At 38.1% G+C, this 24,047-nt stretch overlaps 1 protein-coding gene across 2 annotated transcripts in view; it reads right to left on the bottom strand.

Annotated features, from left to right (window-relative positions):
• The window catches only part of Cep126 (centrosomal protein 126), a 51,528-nt gene extending 34,149 nt beyond the window's left edge, over positions 1 to 17,379 (bottom strand). The window contains exons 1-3 of one of the 2 annotated variants that reach the window (XM_028763390.1): positions 17,031 to 17,379; positions 13,600 to 13,719; positions 4,562 to 4,707 (exon numbers count right to left, since the gene is read on the bottom strand). In XM_028763390.1, the coding sequence (XP_028619223.1) occupies positions 4,562 to 4,707; positions 13,600 to 13,719; positions 17,031 to 17,143 (379 nt within the window). In that variant the 5' untranslated portion in view covers positions 17,144 to 17,379. Of the gene's footprint in view, positions 1 to 4,561; positions 4,708 to 8,164; positions 8,335 to 13,599; positions 13,720 to 17,030 lie in introns of those variants that run through there. The other variant, XM_028763391.1, reaches the window with a different exon arrangement.
• Between the last annotated feature and the right edge of the window lie 6,668 nt (positions 17,380 to 24,047).

Below are 24,047 nucleotides of genomic sequence, written 5' to 3'. Positions count from 1 at the left end.
TATGTAAAGGCAACCTTCTTTAAGGGCTGTACACAGTCAAGAGCTATACACAGCCTTGTCTATTGTAATAGAGTAAATCAAGTCCAATAAGGATCTTTGTGATTTTTGGAGGCCTCTTCAGACAGTGAAACGAGAGATTTCTTCAGATTAGTGATGTCAATCTCTAGCTGTTTGATGTTCTTGTCAGTGGCCCTTCAAAGGTCTGAGTAGTGTAAATTTGGAGGCCAGCATCTGGATTAGAACTTCTAACAGTAGCCTTCACGGGTGATTCATTTTAACCTGGGATGCTGCCTGAGTTAAAGCTCCTGGGAGTCCCTCTTTCTCTCGGTTTTCTGGGGTTGGGTATGGAGCTGCCGCCTGTGACCTGCTCTATGCTCGGGCCCAGACCGGAAGTTCCCTACTTTGAGATTTTTATCGTCAATTCTATGACAAAATTTATTTGAAAATATGAAACTTTGAAAAATGTGTAGACACACACACACACACACACACACACACACACACACACTCCTTTATATTTGATCTCATTGTCTCAAAATTTTATGACAAATTCACATGAATAAATTCACATTTTAAAAATCAACTAATATGATCAGTTACAGAGATTATTTTAAGCACTTTTCCAGTATGCTCATCTTGTCTGACACAGGTGCTGTTTGAATTTTACAGCTGAGAAGCTAAGGTAAGAAGAAGGCAAGTGATGTCCTCAGAGTCATATGCTATACAGACACTACCCTATATTGCTCAGTAAAACTCTCATCCATCTTGCTTTCTGTATACATCCACTTTGAAAGCCTTCAAATGTGCACTTTGGTAATCAACATATTCTCTTTTCCTTACTTCTAATGTTCCCCTCACGGTCTTGTATCCGTTGCATATGGAAACATTATGTTCCACTCATCAAATTCTATACATAGTTCTCCAAGCCTAGAGGTAGACCAGATGATTTTCTAGCTCTAACTCTTCATGGAAACCTAACACTTAAACAAGAACCTTTTACTTTAAAACACTGTCAATTACTTCCCCACTATTCTATTGTCTGTACTCTTTTCCAAAATGTTTAAACAGAGCCGGTATATTATTACACAGGAGTTAATTCAAACTTGAACTCTAGACACAAGAGAGGGTAATGGAGGTGAATATGATAATAATATATTATTATATACATGTCTGAAATATCAAAATAAATTAATAACATATAATAAAAATTTGCTAGTATACTACCATATCTAGCAGCATATTGCTATTTATTAATGGATATTATATGTAGTGCTCTCTGCCAAGTTTCCAAGGTACTATTTTCCTTGTAGCTTTTCTTCTCCTACATTTAATAATCCTGACAGATATCTGAACAGATTACCTCTTATGTCTATATACAGTTACAGGTTAACTGAAAAATTTAACACCTCTTCCCAACATTAAGTCTCCTCCTAGCCTTTTTTAAAAAATGGATATTTTATTTACATTTCAGATGTTATCTCCTTACCTCATTCCCCCCCACACAGGAACCCCCTATCCCATCGCCCCTTCTCTTGCTTCTCTGTGGATGTGCCCCTACCTACCCCCTCACTCCCACCACCCCATCCTCGAAATCCCCCGCACACGGCATCCAGCTTTCATGGGACCAAGGATCTCCTCTCCCATCTATACCTGACAGGACCTCTTACGTATACAGCTGGAGCCATGGATCCCTCCCTAAGTGCTCCCAGGCTGGTGGTTTAGACCCTGGGAGCTCTGGTTGGTTGGTATTGTTGCTCTCCTCATGGGGCCACAAACCCTTTCAGCTCCTTCAGTCTTCACTCTAACTCCTCCATGGGAACCCCTTGATCAGTTCAATGGTTAGCTATGAGTATCCACCTCTGAATATGTCAAACTATGGTAGACCTCTAAGGACACAGCTATATCAGGCTCCTGTCAGCATGCACTTCCTGACATCCACATCAGCGTCTACTTTTGGTGACTGCACATGAGATGGATACCCAGGTGGAACGGTCTCCAGATGGCCCCATCCTTCAGTTTCTGTCCCACACTTTGTCTCCATATTTGCTCCCTTGAGTATTTTGTTATTCCTTCTAAGAAGGACTGAAGTGCGAGGATTTGGAGAAAGAGGAACACTTCTCCATTGTTGGTGGGATTGCAAGATGGTGCAACCACTTTGGAAATCAGTCTGGCGGTTCCTCAGAAAATTGGACATAGCATTACCTGAGGACCCAGCTATACCACTCCTAGGCATATGCCCAGAAGATGCTCGAACATATAACAAGGACATATGCTCCACTATGTTCATAGCAGCCTTATTTATAATAGCCAGAAGCTGGAAAGAACCTAGATGTCGTCCTTCAACAGAGGAATGGATACAAAAAACGTGGTACATTTGCAAAATGGAGTATTACTCAGCTATTAAAAACAATGAATTTGAGAAATTCTTAGGTAAATCGATGGAACTGGAAAATATCCTGAGTGAGGTAACCCAATCACAAAAGAACACACATGGTATTCATTCACTGATTATTGGATATTAGCCTAGAAATACCCAAGATTCAACTCACAGACCACATGAAGCTCCTTCTAGCCTTTTAACTTCGGTATATTTCTGCTTTCTTCCACATTCCATGTTGTTACTATAGCTACCCTTCTTATAAGCATATCTCAATGTGAGAGACCCCTCTGATATCCACTTCCTTTTCTTAGTAAGAAAATATTGTTAGGAGTAGAAACATACCCAACATTAAGAAAGTTCCAGCTTTCCTTACAAATAGAGCCAAACAGATAAAAACACATGAAGAAGGCCTCTGCTAAGGGGGATTCATTGACATAACTTCATATTTTCCTCTTTTTTTTCTGTCTAGAACACCAATCTCATAGTTGGTGATCTAGCAGCTACCATTTTTACAAGAGTAAAGATAGAAACTGTCTAGAAATTGGTAGCTGAACGAAAGCAGAGTCTTTGTTCTGAAACTTTACAACCACGCAACCAGCTTTTGACCCCGACTTTAGGACTCATTCTATGAGAGAGAAAAAAAATCCCTAACATGTTTTGGTGTCTTTTGATTATGTCAGTGTTCTTTGTAGCTCCTGTTTATATTAAGATTCCTTACTGACACAGAAATGACTTACTTTCCAGTTAGAAAATGGCATTTTGTCTAGAGATGAGCTTTTTTAGTATGGCATACATATTTTTTCAGGTGTTGGCTCCAGCTTACCTTTTTTTAGTTTCAAGTTAATATTTTTCTCTTCTTACCACCCTAACTTATGCTTCAGATACATTGAAAGATAGATTTCATTTGTATGAGCTGTTCCTTCTATCTGGGCTACCCTTTATTGTTCTCTTTGCCTGGTAAGATACTGATTCAAGAGTCATGAATGTTATTTTTCTAGAAACAATGACCTAACATCTTGACATAGGTTTAGCATTCTTTCCTATGTTTTCCCAGTAGTTACACATTCTGCTATTGTGCCAATGATACTGTTTAAATTCTTATCCAATTTAGGTTGTAGTTTTTAGTATTAAGAGTACAATTACATATTTCTGTAGTTCAGTATAACTGGAGACAGTATAATACAATACAGCATATGATAGCTGGGTACACAATGGTACTGTCAGCTCTCTTTTTTTAGTGACCTTTGACATATTGTAATTTCTGCCTTGCTAAAAATGTAGATGTGATATGAAAGCATCAATCATTTTCACACTTAAAATTATTTTTAAATATATAAAAATAATTATTTAAATAAATATTTAATATCAATAAATTTAACATGTTAAATTTAATATGCATGTGTGTATGCATGCTCAAGTGTGTGAGTGCAGGTGTACGGGTGTGCTGAAGTGTGTGGGTGTGAATGGAGGTTGGAGGTTGATGTTGGATGTCTGCTTCAATCGCACTCCACTTTGTTTATTCAGACAGGGTCTCTCAATTGAACCCAAAGCTTACCAAGACTAGCTAGCAGCTTGCCCTAGGGATCCCCTGCCTGTGCTTCCTGAGTGCTGTGAGTACAGGCTGCTGGCGTGGCCGCCTGACTTTTAAGTGGTTGGTTCTAGGCATGCAGACTCTAGCCTCATGCCTCACAAAAGCTTTCTTTATCCATGCAGCCATCTCCTTGGTCCAATTACATTTAAATTCTAAATAGGTTGTGGATCTTAGACTATTGGATTGTATTACTTTGTAGACTTTTTGTTTGCTAATCTCTCAAATAAAAATTTGAAGCAAACCATGAGTAAAATGCCAGGACTGTGCCACTAATTTCCTGAACCCAACTGCTAAATTTTCTGTTAAGTTACTTACAAAATTGATTTAAAAAAACCAAAACATTGTGAGCTAGCATAAAGTTGAAAGAAACTTGTGAGTGAATAGAGAATTTACCAATGGAGTCACAATATTCTCCAAATTCAATTTAAATAAAAATTTCTATTTTTCATTTGGATAAAATACTTGCTACTCACACAGCACACCAGGCTGTTTCTACTTTTTTAAAAATGTATAATTTCATTGTTTACTTGATTTAAATTTGATTACAACTCCCATTTTTGTTCTTAGAATTGTTCCAGAAATGAAGGTACCTGCTCTCCTTCTCTGAGAAACAGGAACATGGGCACGCTGAAATTTTTCAGTAACTTCTTCGAACTTTTGTTTCCTCTGCTGCAGGATCTGTTCTCTAATTTGATATTCTCTTTCCTCTTGTTTTTGGCGTTTTTCTTCAAAAGCTCTAGGATTAACATATAAAGGATACAGGAGCGATAGACAAGCAGCTGAATAAAGCAGACCGGACGGTCTGAAAACACTACCACTAATGAAATAACAGCACTTTCATTTGACTCAGACACAGCAAATTTCAGATTTTTTAGCAGGTCATTGGCTGAGTTTCCATGTACTTATAAAATGGAGTTTCAGACCATCATTCAGATCTTTTGTAACTAAGAGAAGGCCCTGCAGGGGCCCTTTTTTGACTTCTGTCTGGCCAGCCAATGTCCCCCACCTGCTGTGGTAAAAAGCTTTTTCTAAGAGCCACACTGTTTCTGGTATTCACTAGTGAGAGAAGCAGCCTTGCAAATTATGGGGAAGGCAAGGAAATGACTTCTTCACACTTTACATCAAAAGTTTAAAATTGGCCGTCATATAAGTCTTACCTGTGCTAAAAATACCATCTTTATTAAAAAGTTGGTTTTCAGCTTTTTTTTTATTATAAAAATATGGAACCCAGAACTCTTCAGATGACAAAGTTACAAATATCTGCCCCATAATGTCCAGCTTTAAAGGTATTATTATTGTGTGTGTGCGTGTGTGTAGGGGTACATGTGCTACAGTAACTTATGGAAATCAGAGGCCAACTTTGTGGCACTGGGTTTTTTCCTTCCACCTGTATGGGGTGCTAGGAGGTCAAACTCAGGTTTTAGGCTTGTGAGACAAGCATCTTTACCTACTAAGCTAGCTTGTCCGCCCCACGTCCCCACTTTTCTTAACTTTCTCCTTTATTTATAATTGCTTCTACGCACTTTATTTTCTCTATTTTAGTTTTACTTCTTTAAACAGTTAAATTTTGTTCTTACAAAGTGTGTTTGCATTACTCAAGAAGTGTTTGATAAGAAGCAGGACTGCAAGGGCAGCCTGACGTGGGTAGGAAAAGTGTTGAAAGGCACTACTTTTTTTGTGTAGGAACTTGGGGGACAGCTGGTTGAAATTTTTAAAGGTTCTTCCTGCTCCAGGTTACCACAGGCCACTGTTAAAGGCCTGCTGTGTCTATGTAACTGGTCATCTAGAGAGCTACGGGATTGGAGGACAGAACTTTAGGTTTTCAAGGGATGGCTTACAACCATCTATAATGGGATCTGACGCCCTCTTCTGTCATACAGGCATACATGCAAATAAAGCACTCATATACATAAATAAATAAATCTTAAAAAGAAGTAAACATCTTTAAAAAAACACACTTCTATGCACATCATTATATAATGAACAACCAAAGAAAAGATGTTAAGAAAGCCTTTTCATTCACACACAGACACACACAGACACACACAGACACACACAGACACACACAGACACACAGACACACAGACACACACACACACACACACACACACACACACACACACATTTTAGGGATAACCTCAACCAAAGAGGGAAAAATTACTTATATATCAAAAACTATAAAATACAGATGAAAGAATTCCAAAGGAAGGCTATCTATCTTCATGGATTAGAAGACCACATATTACTGAGATGTCAATACTGCTATTTACAGATTCTAGCCACTCTCTGCTATGATTATGCAGCTCCTCTTTAATGATTCTGGTCCTGTCACTCTTATAACTGATGGACTTCTATGACAGTGATGCTGTGTGACTTCTCAGGCTACATTTGAAGTTTTACAGCATTTAACCTGTTGCTTGAGAACATTCATTTTAGGAAATACCAGGATGCAAACATTATTTTCGATGATCTTAAGATCACTATGTTGAGATGCAGCTCAGCTAGCTAAAGAGAGACAGAGCTAAAGGCAGAGAACTGCCTGGTCAGTTTCCAGCAATACTGGCTAATCAAGCCCTAGCACAAAGCATGTGTCTGAAGAAGCATGATGAATTTTAAGTTCAACAGAACCTTTAGATCCACCACAGATAAACTTCAGAACCACAGATGAAATCTGAGCGAAATAGCATTGTTGAAGGGAGAACCAACAGCTACACAGTCAACACAGACCATGAGAATATGGTGTTTGTTAGCAAGTTTTAGGGGGCGTTATACAGCAGCAAATGAGCCATGGAGTAAGTCCAAGCTTATCGTCTGGAAACCACTTAGCTGTTATTTATTTGATCTGGGGATAAAGATTTAATACAGATTATTTACTACTTTTGTTTCATTTGTTTTTGCTTTTGGAGAGGAGTTCTGACTATGTACCCTGGCTGGCCTGGAACTTGCTATATGACCTGTCTGGCTTAGAACTCACAGTGATCTACTCAGCACATCTGGTCCTATTAATTCCTTTGTACATTTAAAAATAAAAACTCGGCACTGCGGAAGCCGCGGGTTACCGTACAGACATGGCCAAGTCCAAGAACCACACCACACACAACCAGTCCCACAAATGGCACAGAAATGGCATCAAGAAACCCCGGTCACAAAGATACGAGTCTCTTAAGGGGGTTGACCCCAAGTTCTTGAGGTACATGCGCTTTGCCAAGAAGCACAACAAGAAAGGCCTGAAGAAGATGCAGGCCAACAATGCAAAGGCAGTGAGTGCACGTACAGAGCCCATCAAGGCCCTTGTGAAGCCTCAGGCCATCAAGCCCAAGATGCCAAAGGGCCCCAGCCGCAAACTCAGCCGCCTGGCTTTCATCACTCACCCCAAGCTTGGGAAGCGGATTTGAAGCTACATGGCCAAGGGTCATAGGCTCTGCCAACCAAAGCCCAAGGTTCAAACCAAGGCAGAGGCCAAAGCTCCAGTTAAGGCCCAGGCTGCAGCTCCAGCCCAGGCTCCCAAAGGTGCCCAGGCCCCTGTGAAGGCCCCATAGAAAAGGCTCCTGCCAACGTGAAGACAGATGGACTGCTGTGACACACCTACCCACACACCATTTACAGATGACCAGTGTCCTATGCTGTTTTTACTAATAAACTCGAGGCAAGAAAAAAAAAGAAAACTCACACTCATTAGTTCTATGTGACATTCTGATTGAAACTAACAACACTAATTAGAAAGTCATATTACATTTCTCCCTGGAGACCTGATATTTAAGCTAGACAGGGGACAGTCATAAAAATTATGGAGAAAGGAAACACTCTAGCAGAAGTAACAGCAAGCAAATGCTCAGACCAAACAGACTTGCTGCATGAGTAAGCTGAGAACACACAACCAATTTAGTAATGAGGAATGGTAGATCCTGAAGGTAAGAGGTGGTATGTTCCTTGCTGCAACATGAAGTTATTTTAATAGCAAAAATGCCATCTCTACTACTTTATATTTTTCCACAGTGGTCCTGTTCTCTGTATTAAAATGTGCTCAGAAAAGAATTTCACATCCAAGACTATAGAATATATAGTCTGAACTAACTGTGTCAAAAATTAAAGTACTGACAGAATATGTATGAGCAGCAAGCCAATGCTTTTCTCTTGAGCTCTGTGATAGGCCTGATGATAAAGTCTTACTAATTAAGTATAGCAATGTTTACACTACAGTTCTCTCCTTACTCCATCAGGAGTTGAGATTTACTTCATTTGGTGATGTGTCAGGAACTCAGATAAACGCAATGGGAATGAAGAAACAGGTGGTAAAAGCAAGAAAGAAGGTTCTGTAGAATTTAGATTCAGAAGGTGTGTTGTCATTATCTACTGCCTCTGGGCTGAGCATTTTTCAGAAGACATACAGTCTGCCTTGGTGACTTTTGTAGGGTCCGCTCAACACGTGTAGCTCTGTCTCATGAAATGTATACAGCACCTTAGCTCAAAGTGAGTGACCTCATTAAGTACAACCACATGCTAAGCTGTTAGTTTTGCATTCCCAGGAGTCTACCACTGTGCAGCATCACTTACTCCTGATGGAAGTATTCCTAGGAATAAACAACATGCCATGGTGACAGTTTTCTGTAGCAACATAATAAGCAGTAGCAGTAAGAGTACCTGAGGCCCCAAGAGATAGTATGTGGAACTGAAGTGTCTGCCTTGCAATACCTTTCTATTTCTTGGACAAAATCCTATTCAGATGTGGAGAGTTACACCTTTCAAACATGGTAATTTAAAACTCAACCATATTTTGAGGTGTTAGAAATGAAAAACTAGGAATGAAAATGAAATTAGATAAAATATTTTTCAAGGATAAAATATATCAAATGATGGTATTAACAACTTGCGAGGAAATAAAGAAGCTATCCTGAGTTTTCTACATGTGAAGAGGCACATGGTTTATATTACTAATCCTGTTCTTGTTAAGATAGAAAATTATTTGAAATCCTCAAATCTATACTGAGACTCCTATCTTTTCAAGGAATTTTCCTTCACTTGGCTGGAAAACTACTTTAACTGATAGTGTAACTATTAGTTAACTAAAGCTCATAGCTTTTAATCCCAAGATTTCTTAATCCTAAAATTCCTTAAGTCCTAGTTACTTTTACTCTTAGGCTCAATTCTAGCAAAAATCTCCTATAATGTATTAAAAAAGGGCAGTGGCACTTCCATAGGAGGCATACTAACATCAGAGAGAAGCTACTCTGAGCAGATAAGGCTTAGGTAAGTACTGATGTTCACACAGCCGTGAAATCACCCAATGAAACACTTCTGAGAACATGCTCCCACTGTTGAGTGGTGCGTCCTCTATCTATCTATCTATGTATCTATGTATCTATGTATCTATGTATCTATGTATCTATCTATGTATCTATGTATCTATGTATCTATCTATCTATGTATCTATGTATCTATGTATCTATGTATCTTCTATCTATCTATCTATCATCTATGTATCTATCTATGTATCTATCTTCTATCTATCTATCTATCTATCTATCTATCTATCTATCATTCATCTATGTATCTATCTGTCTATCATCCATCTATGTATTTATCTTACAAGAAGAGTCTGAGAGATGAGGAAGTTGATTGGCTAGGACTTTGAGACCTAAAGAACAACCTGGTGATATGTTCTAGAATATATAAAGAACTTAAAAACTTATCAAAGCCCAAGTAATTCAATAAACAACTTTTGAAAATGATCTGACTATACACCTCACAAAATGTGGAGTACAAAAATCCAATAAATACAAGAGAAAATACTCAATATTATTAGTCATCAGGAGAATAGAGATCAAAGCTACAATGAAATGCCATCTTGCCCCAGTAGAAGAATAAATTATAACAAGAACTGGTAATGATCCCAGGGCCTGGGATGTGAGTGAGGGAGAGTAGAAGTGTGATTGGTGGCAGAAGATGAAGTAGAGGGGGGATGAACATGACCATTCCAAGCTGCATGTGTGTGTGAAGAAACGAAACCCAATGTGACCAAATCAATGTGAACACAGTTAACAGTTAAAAGAATTAGAGAAAAAAACATGAAAAGGACAGACACATGGGAAACAAGTACCCAAAGAATACTCTACACCACTAGCCACTAGGTAGCTGTAAACTTAAACCATGGTAAGATCTTCCTAAATGCCATACAGAATGGCTAACATAGAAACACTGAGAGCAACAACCAAGGAGCTACAGAGAAAGTCTGGATGCACACTGCTGTGGGTGCAGTGAGCCACTCTGGAGAAAGGCTGTAAGTATGTAGAGGCCATACATACGAGTCAGCGATGTACTCCTTGCCATATATTCCAGAGAAATAAAAGCTTATGTTTATATGAAAACTATACATTAATTTACAGTTTCTATCTACACCACCCCCAACTAGAAATGACTCAGATATCTATCAATATGGAAACAGTTTAAAAAATCTTAGTTGTAGGGCTGGGGATGTGGCTCAGTGGAAGACTCAGTGATAGTATTACAATAAACAAAGAAAACTACAACCAAAAAAACCCAACCAACCATCATCAATACCACCACCAGCAGCAATAACAACCTCTTAACAACTTGAACCCAACATGTTTCTGGTATATGTGTTTGTGGAATACTACCCAGCAATAACAGTTAATACCACAGAACTGTTCTGAGAGGGAAAAACATAACTCCCCAGGGTTGCGTATTACAATTTTATTTAATAGTGTAAAAAATGAACAAAACAAAACAAAACCGGAAATGAGGACCAATAGATCAGGAGTAGGAAGGGCTGTAGCTATGAAAGGGATACATGAGTGACCTTTGTGAACTGGCCATGTGAATGTCACTATTCTGTTTTTGATATCATACTATAATTTTGTAAAATGCTGTCATTGGAGGAAACTAGGTTAAAGACATACGGAAAACTCACAATTGCTAATAAATTTGCAATTACTTCATAAGAAAGTATTGAGTACATCTTTAAGTATCTTACATCATTGTTATGGACAAAGACAGGTTGTATTTGGTATTCTTATTTTCCATTTCAGCATTTTAAATTCCTGAAGTTAAAATTGTATTACTAGGCTGGAGAGATGGCTCAGTGGTTAAGACCACTGACTGCTCTTCCACAGGTCTTGAGTTCAATTCCCAGCAACCACATGATGGCTCACACCATCTGTAATGGGATCTGACATCCTCTTCTGGTGTGTCTGAAGACAGCTATAATTGTACTCATATACATAAAATAAATAAATCAATCTTTAAAAAAATTATATTACTTCTGTTTAAAGAAAAGATTTGAATTTCTAAAAAGTGATTATAGTGAACAGTGGAGAAGTTTAGAAAATCTTTAATAGAAGAATTCAACAATGTTACCTGTCAGAGGCCACTTATTGTACACTACATGTGTGAATGAGAAGAAAAAAACAAGGAATAAATCAATGTGGAAACAGCTGATAATTAAAAGAGGACAGTAAAGCAGAATATCACAAGTACAATCAATGTAGCTGTACAGGAGATTCCAAACTATACCAGTGAGTCTATGGTACAAGATAAAAAAACTCCCTTTATTGATGTACACAATGCATATAAAAGCTTAAAATGTTATTCTAGAAAGATTTACATAAAATATTAGAGTTTTCCTAATCTGTAAGAACTCTGACAACTCTCTTTGTAAGTGAGCCTGACTTCCGCTCAGCTCCAAGCCCTCATCCATGTTCTCTCACTTGCCTGGAGAGTCTAATAGTTTTCTACCTTTTTTGTCTGTATTGTTTTCATCTGCTGCTTCTTTGGTATAATGAGATAAGATATAAATTTGATCATGAACATCTCTAATTTTGTTTATTTAATACAACCTAAAGATAATGTCTTTATAATCTAGCATGGGAAAATTCTCTACACTTTCTTTAGATTTGTATACATATTTCATAAGCTATCTCCTGTCATCTGATACTCATCTACATTTTCCCACATAACACCCACATACATCTTCTGTCATATTTTATAATATTAGACTTTTCTTCTATTCTGCTTACATAAAGCATGGTTCCTTTCATGTTCCTTGGCTAACATGTGGCTAACTATTCTTCCAAGAACTCTTTCTTGTACTATAGTCCATGAGATGTGCTTCTGTCCTACTTCATAGGAGATTCCACCACAGTATTCACTAACTGTTATTTTTCATTATTACATTTTTAACGATTTGAGAATAAGAATCATGTCTTTTCTTTTTCTTTCTTATTACTTGACTATTTTATTTATTTACATTTCAAATGTTGTTCCCCTTCCCAGTGTCCCCTCTGTAAACTCCCCATCCCACCCTCCCTTCCCTTTCCCACTCTCCCACCCATTCCCACCTCACTCCCTCTATCATCCCCCTATATGTTTTTTTATTTTTAACCTTCTAGAATATGAATTTTTAGAGATTCCTACTCTGTGACATGTTAAACAGTTAGAGATAACTTCCTAAGACAACTGAAAAAAAAAATGGGTGGGTACTTTTCCTTTATCTGAAGGGAAAAATGCTAAATACTAAAAAACCTACAATGCTCTGACTTTACCTTGATTAGACAGAATAACTACATAAACTTCTAATCATCTTTACTAATTCTTGTCATGTGCCTTATAATGTCTTCAGGAGTCAGAAAGTAACAGAAAAGCAGAAGCATATGAACAAAACCAAAATAAATGTCATTAAAAAATTCTAACACTGTTCGACAAAGAAAGGATTAATCTCAAGAGAAATACAATGTCAGAAAAAAAAATTACAGGCAAACAATTTTGTATTCCCCAACTGGGATTTGCAGCATATGCCCAATGATGGAGTCAATAAGCTCCAGGGATCTTTTTGTACCATAGATTACAAGAACATGGATAAGGCTGTAATAAAAAATTTTAAATAATGGGTAACCATTCAGCCTAAAAAAGTTGAAAAACCTCATCAGTTTCTAGAGATAGCACAGTGGTCAAGAATACTTGCTAAGAATTAGAGACGGGGTGGCTCACAACTATCTGTAACTTCAGTTTCAGGGACTCCAACAGCTCCCTCAGGTCTTTGTAAGTGCCAGGTATGCATGTAGTGTTCCTACATCCATCCAGGCAAACACTTATACACACTAAATACAAAACAACAACAAAACCACTATCTTTAAAATTTTAATAACTAAAATCCTAAAAATGATTAAGAAGTAGTTGGATAATTTTAATTTTACTGCATTTTATAGTTTATAGTTTCCACAGACAGTTTTTTTTGGTAATGATTTATAAAATTTGATTTATATCAGTATTCATCTCTCCCCTCTTTTTATAATCGAATGGAGAAGGGTAGCAGGTAAAAATTATATATGGTGAATAGTAAATTAAAGTCAAATCATAGTCTATTTGTAATTAAATTTCTTGTTCTGTATCAAGGAAAAACCGTGATGGTCACAATCTATAAACTAGAATATAGACTTGGTTCTATATTGTAGTTTAGAAAAATAAAATTTACAAAATTATGAAACTACCGATCATTTGTTCTATAAACAAACCATGGTCATGACTCAAGTCTATGAAGTACCTCAAAGTAGAGCAACTATAACTTAGAATGACTTTGCATTTCTATACTTCTGAACAAAATACTATTACTTACTTTCTCCTTCGGTTTGACTCCATGAAATATTTACGTGCTCGGTTCCGACATAGTTTTTGTTGCTGTAGTAGTATCTGGCGTTCTTCTTCTAAATTTTTCTCGAGATGGATTTTCATATCTCTAGTGATGCCATTTAGTTAAGAACAACAGTTTACATATTTAGTGCATGTCAAGACTGTCTGATATAATTAGAGCCTCATGGTAATAACATTAGAAGGCTCTTGTGGGACCTACTACACAATCTGTGTACATATTAGTGTTAGTATATGTTCAGCAAACGTGAGATTAATCTCTCCATGTACACACACACATTTAGACTTGGTATATGGATTTAAGGTATCTTTCACTTTCCATGAGGGGAAAATAAATTACTTTTAGAAATCACAAACTTAGATAATGAAAATACATATTTTTGTTCATTATACAGATATTTGGATAGTTACTAGGTTTATACGTAAGGAAATGAAAGATTTTAGTAACACAGAGTAGATGAATTCAATGTTTCAATGGGCCCTTTAGTCTACAGTATGAAATTTATATGCAAATATAAACAATAAATTATAATGTTTGTGAATACAGACTTTCTCTCCAAAGATCCCTGTTGATGGCTTATGAAAAGATATAAGGACAGCCATATGTCATGAGCTTATAAAATTTTCTGAAGGAAATTGGGTATTTTGGTGATCCTAATAATTTGAAGTTTATATATATAACTAGCCATTGCTTAATTGGCACTGACAAGATTAATTGGCTTTTCCAAATTATTTGGGTTTTGACTGTTATCTAATTTATCACAATATTTTTGATTTTTCATGAATTTGAAATTTAATAAATGATCAGTTAATTACTACTTAACTCAGTGGTTCATGACCTTCATAATGCTGCAATTCTTTAATATAGTTCCTTATGCTGTGGTGACCCCAATGATAAAATTATTTTTGTTCTATTCCGTAATTGTAAATTTTTACTGTTATGAATTGTAATGTAAATATCTGATATGCAAGATATCTGATTTGCAACCTCTGTGAGGGTCGTTTGACCCCCAAAGGAAGCACGACCCACAGGCTGAGAACCACTGACTTAACTGTCTAGCACCCCACTTGAGACCTAGAAATGAGTGAGATACATCAAAGTTACAGATTGTAGAGCATGAATATTTGTCTATTTTATAGAAATCAGCTGATTAAACTTTTGAGGAAAAGCTAAGGGCCAAAGTTGGTTTGCATAATATAGACTTACAACAAATACATACAATAATGTTAGGGTACATATGATTTGTTAATTCAAAATGTATTAATTTCAAGGTCATAATATTTTGCATCAATATTATAAAGAAATTCTATTATATATTTCAGAATAATCAAATGTATATAAACTCTTGTCTGAGCTTTACCAAGGGAGTAAGTTTGTAACAGTCTTGTCATTTAAAAACTTTCTCCACGGGCTAGAGTTCATTTTGCCTTCATTTCAACTAAAATCCTGTACCACATCAATACAAACTGAAAGACATATATGTAATATTTTTAAAGATGTCTTCTGAAGGATTTGTAAACATGATATAAAAGGGAAGGAAATATGGTTTTTAACAGTGTAGCAACAAGTCTAGGTATATCTTTTTCTTTTCTAGTTGAATACTTTATTAGGATCAGACTTCAAGAAGATGATTAGCTTTTAAAAGCCACAAGTCATCCATAGAGGAAAATACAACTTTTTCCTTTCAAGAGAACACTGTAGGAAGAACAAGTTTAAGTTACTCTGGGAAAATTACAAGTGTAATGTCCTGATACCTATATATTCCTAAATTTATCCAGATAATCCTACTACATATTAAACCTAGTTCCTACACTAGGATATATACTATATGGCATATATAATAGTATAGTATGATCTTGCTTACTACACTATAAGGAATGTTTCTGTCTTTCTATCATCTAAAAAATGGTATACAAGTTTTTAGATAGATGCTTAATATTTTTTGTATGCATTATCGAAACAATTCACCCTAACATCTACTCCAAAGAATATAATTTTTATATAGTTAGTATTACAAAGTGAAGAATACTATGGGCATTCACTTCCTTGTTTAGTCTTTCTCCAATTAGGTTATCAACACAAGAAACTATCATACAATGCATTTTCCTTGCCAGATCTAGTCAAACCTCTTCTTACTGCCTCCACTTAAAACTGTTTCTGTCTCTTGGAACTTTGACTATAGCCGTACTTTCGTACTTTTGTCTCCTTACTCCCACTTGCTTGGTTCAATGTTCTTATCACATAAATTAAAAAATGATATGTCATTAATGAAAATAACTGGAGAGATGGATGCTTTGTCAACAAGCCATTTCCTTGTACTCTGATTTAGAGACAAATTAGGATAACGTAGTAAGAGTTCAGTGTATAAGAAGATTCAATGTCAGACAAGCTAGCAGCTGCTACTGCAGGCTACTGTCCAGAACTCAGAAAGTCCCTGGGATGGAAGCCTGGGCACGAATCCCTGGGGAGGGAGTGTTTTGGCATTAATGTAGCCCTAACATATTCGCATCCTTAGAACCCAAAGCAGGATCAGCAGAAGAGGAGAAAACTGATGATTTGCTGTTAAAACTGTAAGAGCATATTCCAGCAGAAGGTGGGACCTCTTGCTAAGGAACTGGAGGGAGGGTGGTAGTGGTGGAAGGGACCCTCGTTTGAGGAAAGAGAAGTGACTCCATTTTCTGAGAAAAACAGATTGACCAAACATCATCATCACCACCAGCCAGTCTTCTGAGAATACAAAGGGTAAATTCTAGTTATCATAAAGTTCTCTGGAAGAATAAAACTGCTTTATGCACTTAGAAAACAAAGCTTATTGACATTTCCACAATGTTACCAACAGTAACATCAAATGGGAGGGAGTTCAACGATTTCTTAGGGAAAAATCAGAAATAATCTAAATTGTCAAGGTTCGGGTTCCCTGCTTTTCCTTTCGTCTGTTTGACAACAGTGGGCAGAGATGGGAGACAAAATGATCAGAAAGTGCTAGGGTTCTGCAGCCCTGGAAAGGGAGTGCGGCTAACAACTAAAATGGAACAGCCCAAGATTTTAATCTCTGGGCAATTTCTCTTTCTAAGGAGCACGACTAAGACTTACGTCCCTGTAAGTAAAGGGTATAACGCCATAATTCCAAACGGCGAATACAATACAGGTCCATCCAATACAGATCCGGTGCATTTTAAAAAGCTACAAAAATCTGACAGCCAAGGCGAAGTACGGGTGTGGGAAGGCAGGGAGGCGGGGGAAGAGGTCACAAAGTAGGAGACCAAAGTGTAACTTCAGGTCAGGGGTGGAATGGGGTAGGGTGACAGATGCTAAAGCAAATATCCGCACTGAAAATGACTTGCCAGTTTCCATGCCCCTGCGTGCGTGCTCCCGGGGGGAGGGCGTGGAAAGGATACAAGTAAGCGCCGGGTCGCGGACGCCCGCCGCCGTCCCGGGCGCCCAGCGCGACCGGGGGTCCGGCGCCCACGCCCGCGCCTGCGCTCTGGGCTCCGGGCCTGCCCGCCAGCATCCTTCACCTCAGCGCCGCCCGCATGGCCGCTCGGCCTCCCTCGTCCTCTCCTCGGCGCTCCGGGCCGCGCGTCTCCCAGGCCCCGCGTCACGGGCGTCGTAGGCTCGGCTGCGGCAGTCCTGGCTTCGCAGCGGCCCCGGCGACTCTGGCGACGGCAGCGGCGAGGAGGGCGACCTCGCGGGGCGTCGGCGGAGGTGGCGGCCGCGACCCCGCCGCAGCCATCTTGGCAACCAACCGACGCCGCGTCCTTCGCGACGGAAACCAGGCGGAACGCGGGGCGGGGCTTCGAGGGGATGCGGCCAATGAGGGGCCGGCTCGCTCAAAGGCCGCGAGGCAAGTTGAGGTAAACTGAAGCAAGCCAAGGTTAAACCAAGTGGAGGCAAGCTAAGGTAAACCGAAGTACACTGAAGCACACTGAGGTGAGATAAAGTAAGCCGAGGTAAACTGAGGCAAACGGAAGAAAGTTGAAATAAGCCGAGGCAAGCGGAATTAAACAGGTATACTGAGATGAGATAAGGTAAACTGAGGCAAGCTGAGATTAAACCTAATTAAGCAGGGGAAAGCTGAGGTAAACTGAGATACACCGAGGTGTGATGAGGCGATCTGAGGTTTAACTGAATTACACAGTCAAGCTGAAGCCAACTGAGATTACACCTAATTAAGCAGAGACAAACTGACCCAAGCAGAGGTTAAAGCAAGTTACCATTTACCAAGGTCAAATGAGGTAAGCTGAGTTATACTGACTTGACTAAGGTAAACTGAGGTAGGTTGAGGTTAAACTGAGATGTACTGAAGCAAGCTGAGGTAGAACTGAAGTAAACTGAGGCAAGTTGAGTTGGGCAGATGACTCGTAGCTGTGAGAGAGCACAGCTGAACTATACTTTAGAGCTTGATTCTCCTTTCCTCTTTTATGAGCGTTTTCTTGAGAGTATTAACAGATGAAAGACAGTGAGTGGAAAATTCCTAGATATGGGCAAATATTACAGACAGTTTGGAAGTGATTATTTGGGGCATAATTTGTTAGGTATGGAATCCTGTGGTGAACTTTTAGATGATGAGACCTTTCCCATTATCATTCTTTTCAAAATCACTGTCCCTTGAAGAGGAGGAGGAAGGGGGGAGGAGGGAGAGGAGGAGGAGGAGGAGGAGGAGGAAGAGGAGGACAAAGAGGAGGAAGAGGAGGACAAAGAGGAGGAAGAGGAGGAGGAGGACAAAGAGGAGGAGGAGGAAAAGAAAAAAAAAGCTTTGCAAAGTGGAAAATTTCTTTCCTTGATTCTTGGGCCATTCTCTCTCTGCTGTCCTACTTCACTTCAAAAGATCCTTATGGTCCTTGCTTGGCTGCCAGAGTCTGCAAATGGACCATCACAGCAAAACTGGCCTGAAAAGAAGTCCAGATTTAGCTTAATAATCTCCTGGGAAGATATGCCAAAAGAGATCCGTGTATTCAAATGGTTTCTGTATGGAAAATTAAACAGTTTTGAGCCACTAGGTTAATGGCTATATAAATGAAAATCTGGAACAAAGCTGGGCCTTTTTGTTGGATCCTAGTGTAAAAATACAAAATTTGACTGGATCTTAGATTTACATTTTAATTATTTTTTGTGTATAAAAATTTCTAAATTGCTAGCAGAATGTTCAGACCAAAGAAAGATCACTCATCCACCATTCAACTTTGTGAAGTTGTAGCAATTCAAATAAACTTTCCAATTGAAACTATTTAAAACCAGCTATTTTAAAAATGGAGATATAATGATTCAAATTGGAATGTGTTCAGGGGACTGAACTTTTTTTTATTGTGCTACAAGTCCAGTTTTGATTTTAAATGTAAAATGCTTGTCTTATTCAATATCATGGCACAAGGACAAAATAAAACATAATCCTAATGAAGAGAAGGACAATTATGCTTGGACAGCTAGTGATGTTGGCACCTTCTCGAATGGCATAGCCATAAGCACTGCCCTTGGTTCTATTCCCAATGCTATCATTAGAACTCAGTCTCACCAGGACTAGTTTGAACCTTAGCAAAGTAGGGCACTGCAAAAGGCAAAGAAAACTGAGAAGTTTGTGGTTGTTATGTGCAATATGTGCATTTTAGCCTTCCTCAAAGTTTTGCTTAGACTGTATTATTTAGTAAATGGAAAACCCTAGCCATATTACTGTATTTTTGCATGATATATTAATTAATATTAAAAGCCATGGCTTCACATTAAAATGATGTTATTCCTGTAGTCCCAGCACTTGGGAGATGGGGCCAGGAGGATCAGTAATTCAAGATCATCCTTAGCTACTTAGTAAATTTGACACTGGCCTGTGCTACCTGAGAGCTTGTCTAAAAAACTCACAAAGAAAAAAAGAGGCATGACTTGTTAATCATTTACAAATGTTTACTCATGTAATTATTTTTGATTTAAGTTTTGCTTTACAAAGCTAACTAAAAATAAAAGAAAAATTTAAGTTAAGGTTACTGTGTATTTTTAAAAGTTACAGATTTGTTTACTTCTAATTTTTTTTTCAATTTTTTTAAAAAAAGATTTACTTACTTATTTTATGTATATATAGTTGTCTTCAAGGCACACCAGAAGAGGGTGTCAGATCCCATTACAGATGGTTGTGAGCCACCGTGTGGTTGCTGGATATTGAACTCAGGACCTCTGGAAGAGCAGTCAGTGCTCTTAACCGCTGAGCCATCTCTTCAGCCTTATCTTCAAAATATTAAGCAGGTTTTCTACACCGTATTCAACAGATTTAATCCTAGATTCTAAAAATCATGGAGTTGGGAAACAATATCTTAAAGTTGAAATATTTGGATAATTGATAATTTTAGGATTTTTGTATTTTTATATTTTTATATTATATTTAGGATGTTTATATTTTGTCAGGAAAGGTGATTGTGATCACCCATAGAAAAAGCCAGGTGTGATGTGCTATAGTCCTGGCACTGGAGAAGTGCTGGTGTTGAGAAAGTGGAGACAGGGTTTGCTCACCAGCTAATCTAGCTGAATTCCAAGCTCTGGGTTCGATTAGAAACCTTTGTTTCAAAAACTAAGGTTGAGGGTGCTAGACCTGATATTAACCTCTGGCTTCTGCAAACGTTTCTGTGCACCTGTACTTGTGCATAAACAAGCACACACCAAACCCACACATAAAGACTAAAACTAAAACACCAGTATATGGTCATAAAAGACATTCATTAAGGTTAATTCTTTTATATTTCCTAGCAATACGAGTCACTTATTAAGGTTGTGTATGTTTGTATGTACCTATGTGTTTATCAGTGTATCTGTCTCTCACATCTCATCTTTCATATGCCAAATACTTTATAGTTATTGGGGATTTAGCAGTGAATAAAACTTCAAAATAGGCCTTGAGAAATGCCTCAGCGGTGGAGACCACATACTGCTCTTGAAGAGGACCAGAATTTGATTCCCAGCATCCACTCCTGGTGGTTTATAGCCCCCTGTAACTGCAGTTCAAGGGAAGTCTTATTCTGTGCAGGAACCTGCACAGAATCCACATAGTTAAAAAAGTAAAAGAAAAAAAAACTTGAAAATTCTATGGGTCTGAAGATTTTATTGATTTTTCTTCCCCAGTAGAATATATTAGGTACCCAAAACTACTTTAGAAAAAAAAAGTAGTTGTAGATATAGATAGATAGATAGATAGATAGACAGACAGACAGACAGACAAGTAAGGTAGGCTGCTCAAGAATGTTCTCTGAAAGATGGGAAATTAGGTTTGAATAAAGGAAGAAGATTGTGACTCAGATATCTGGAGAATGACCATAAAGAAATACATAGCCTGAATTTGGTGGGTATTACAAGGGCCTAAAGTAGAGCCAGCTTTTATGGAGGGCAGGCCATTTGTAAGTTTTGAGTTAATATCAGCTACCTTCTTTAGAAAGGATCCTGGTGGTTGCCATAGTTCAGAAGATGGGACTAGAAACAAACAGGAATAGCCTGAACACAGGCTGTCTGGTGGAAGTGGGTTAGGGACTCAGATTATGATTGCAGTAGTAGAGAGATGGCAAGAAGGGCTTGAAATTTTGAAGCTTTAGCCAATACATTGTGTTGATAGATGGTTGTAGCAAGTGTGAGAAAAAGTCACATATGACCTTCAGGGCATGAATGATGGCTTAGCAGGTAATTGCTGCCACTTCCCATGACCTGAATGGAATCCACATGGTGGCAGCAGAGAACCAAGTCCTCAAAGTTGTCTTTTGGCCTCCACAGGAATACCAGGGCATTGTATAGGTGCACACACACACACACACACACACACACACACACACACAGATAATAAAATTAAAATATGATCTTCAGATTTGGAATAATAAGCATTGTGACTTACTATAAAGGGAAGAACAGTAGGGGTAGGGTGGGGCCTTATCAGCCCCATCTATGTTGCAGTGTTGAGCAGATCAATCCTGTGTGAGCTGTCCCAGCTGCTGCGAAGGGAAACAAGGGTTAAAGAAAGTAATAAGAAGCTTCAACTTCATTAACACTACCTCATAACTGTTAATAATGTTCTACTTACAAAAGCCATTTTATTGTTATAAAGCTATCTCAGTGGAATACTGTTCTAATTAATAGGAAAATTTTAGACAAATTAAATTTAATAGGGTTTATTGAGCAAAGAATAATTTTTGAATCAGGCAGCCCTTAGAATCAGGAGCAGCTCAAAGAGCTTCAGGCAGCAATGTTGCCACAGGCTTTTATACACTCCACACAGAAACAAAATAGAGAAATCTGACTGGCACATCTAGGCATTTTAAAAACAAGTTAAAATGAAAGATTTATTTTATGTGTTTAAGTGTTTTGCTTGCACGTATGTGCACCATGTGTTTAGTAGTGTATATGAAGGCCAGAAGAGAGTATTGGATCACAGTGTTATGGATGGTTATGAGCCAACACTTGGGTTCTGGGAACAAAATCTGGGTCCCCTATAAGAGCAACAAGTGTTTTTAACTGCTAAGCTATCTCTCCAGTACTAGCTAGACATTTGTTATATTGTTCATCATTTGATTTGTTGGATATCTGCTATTGGCTGAAACTGAGTTGAGCTCAAACTAACAGAGGGTAGATTATGGTATTGTAAACAGAGGAATTCTCAAGTATGAGTCAGCCTTACCGGTTACTCCTTATTTAATCTACCAGCCGTTGCCAACTTGCAAGTCATGTGACATCCTATGATGGGCAAGGTTTTGTGCTTTCACTTTAATCTTGTCTGAAATATTTTTTTCCTTTTTTTTCTGCAGAAGTATTTTCTTACACAAACGAGACTTTCCTGGATTTATTTCTGGGAAAGTTTGGAAAGAACAAAGTAAGTTCTATCTGATTTAGAATACTAAAGATCATCTCTTGTTCATTTAATTTCATAGTAATTTAACTAGAGGCTTAAAACTAAAGGCACATACTCATCTACTAATGTTGAGTCTAGTCAGATTGTCAAATTGTCAATAGTGTTGGAACTGTATAGAGAACATGAGAATAAAAAAGTGACACTGCCACATGTTTGATTGCTTGTTGTTTCTAGCATAGAGTGGTAAGATGTTCCTAACTTAATCCACATGATGACTCCAGTTCTTCAAAAGGCGTAACTGAGCTATTGCAATATTGGGGAAATTCCTAACAGCTCAAGAGTAAGGGAATGGTGAAGTCAAGATATTATAAACCAGGCAGTCCACACTTCCAAACATCTTTGTTGCTCTGGTAGTGAACTCCTGAGAAAGTAATTTCAGTAAATAATAGATAAGAGTGTTTAGGTTTACACAGTTGGTAGTGAGGAAATAAAGCCAGAAAAGAGGTCAATAGTTTAAGATATTTCTTTATTAAGTAAATATTTGTGCACCTACTGTACCACCACCGTCAAAGGGAGCCACTTTGATTCCAAAAGGAGGTGGAGAAGCTAACATCTCAGATGAGAAGCCCGGGCCCAATGGAAATGTACTTTGCCTTGTATTTTTAAACCTAGTGAAGTTTTAACATGTTTCAAGAATGAAAAGAAGCCATGGGAAAGGAAAAAGTTAAGATTCAGACATGAGTCTTTCAGGAAATAATCTTTTTTTTTAATTTAAAAATATTTTAAGTTCATTCTTTTCTTTTTTAAAAAAGATTTATTTTACTCATGAGTGCTTTGCCTGCACACATGTCTATGTCCCACATGCATGCCTGGTTCCTGAGGAAGTAGTAAGCCTATATGTGTGGGTGCTAGGAATTGAACCCAGGTCCTTCACAAAGTATAATTGCTCTTAGCCACTGAGCCAACTGTCTAAGCTCTCCTAAATCCATTCTCTGACAATTTCACATATGTATACAATGTATCTTGACCAGATCAACTCCTTCTGGGATCCCCCAAGGTGTGGGAACCTTCACATCTGTTAAAAAAAAAACCCTGAGTTCAGTTATTGCTGCCTACATGAACATGGATAAACTACCAGCAGCCAAATCTCTGAAGAAAAATGACTCCCCTTCTCCAGCAATCAGTAATAGCCAGTAGCTGACTTTTTAGCTATCGGTGCAGTCTAGTTGGTCCCTCCCCTATCCCAGCTGGAATTTTGACTGGCTTGATCCTGCATGTCTAACCACAGCTACTGTGAATTCATGACTTTAAAGCCATGCTTTGTCCAGAAGACAGCATTTGACAGGATTCTTCCCCATGCTCTGGCTCTAACCATACTTTCTGCTCCCTTTTCTGTGATGTTCCTTGAGTCTTGAAAGGATTGACATAGATGTACCATTTAGAGCTGAGCATGTAAGAGTCTCAGGGTTTTGGCCAGTTATGAGCCTCTTTATTGACTGCTACTGCAAACAGAAGCTTCTCTGACCAAAGTTGAAATACAAGCACTAATCTGTGGCTATACACATAAATATTTTTGAAGGCAGTTTGGCATTTCCACTTAGTAAAA

The sequence above is a fragment of the Grammomys surdaster genome, unplaced genomic scaffold (genome assembly GCF_004785775.1).
Source record: "Grammomys surdaster isolate TR1022 unplaced genomic scaffold, NIH_TR_1.0 138, whole genome shotgun sequence".
NCBI classification, from domain to species: domain Eukaryota; kingdom Metazoa; phylum Chordata; class Mammalia; order Rodentia; family Muridae; genus Grammomys; species Grammomys surdaster.
Note: the sequence above shows the minus strand (reverse complement) of the source record. Positions and strands in the feature narration are given on the sequence as shown.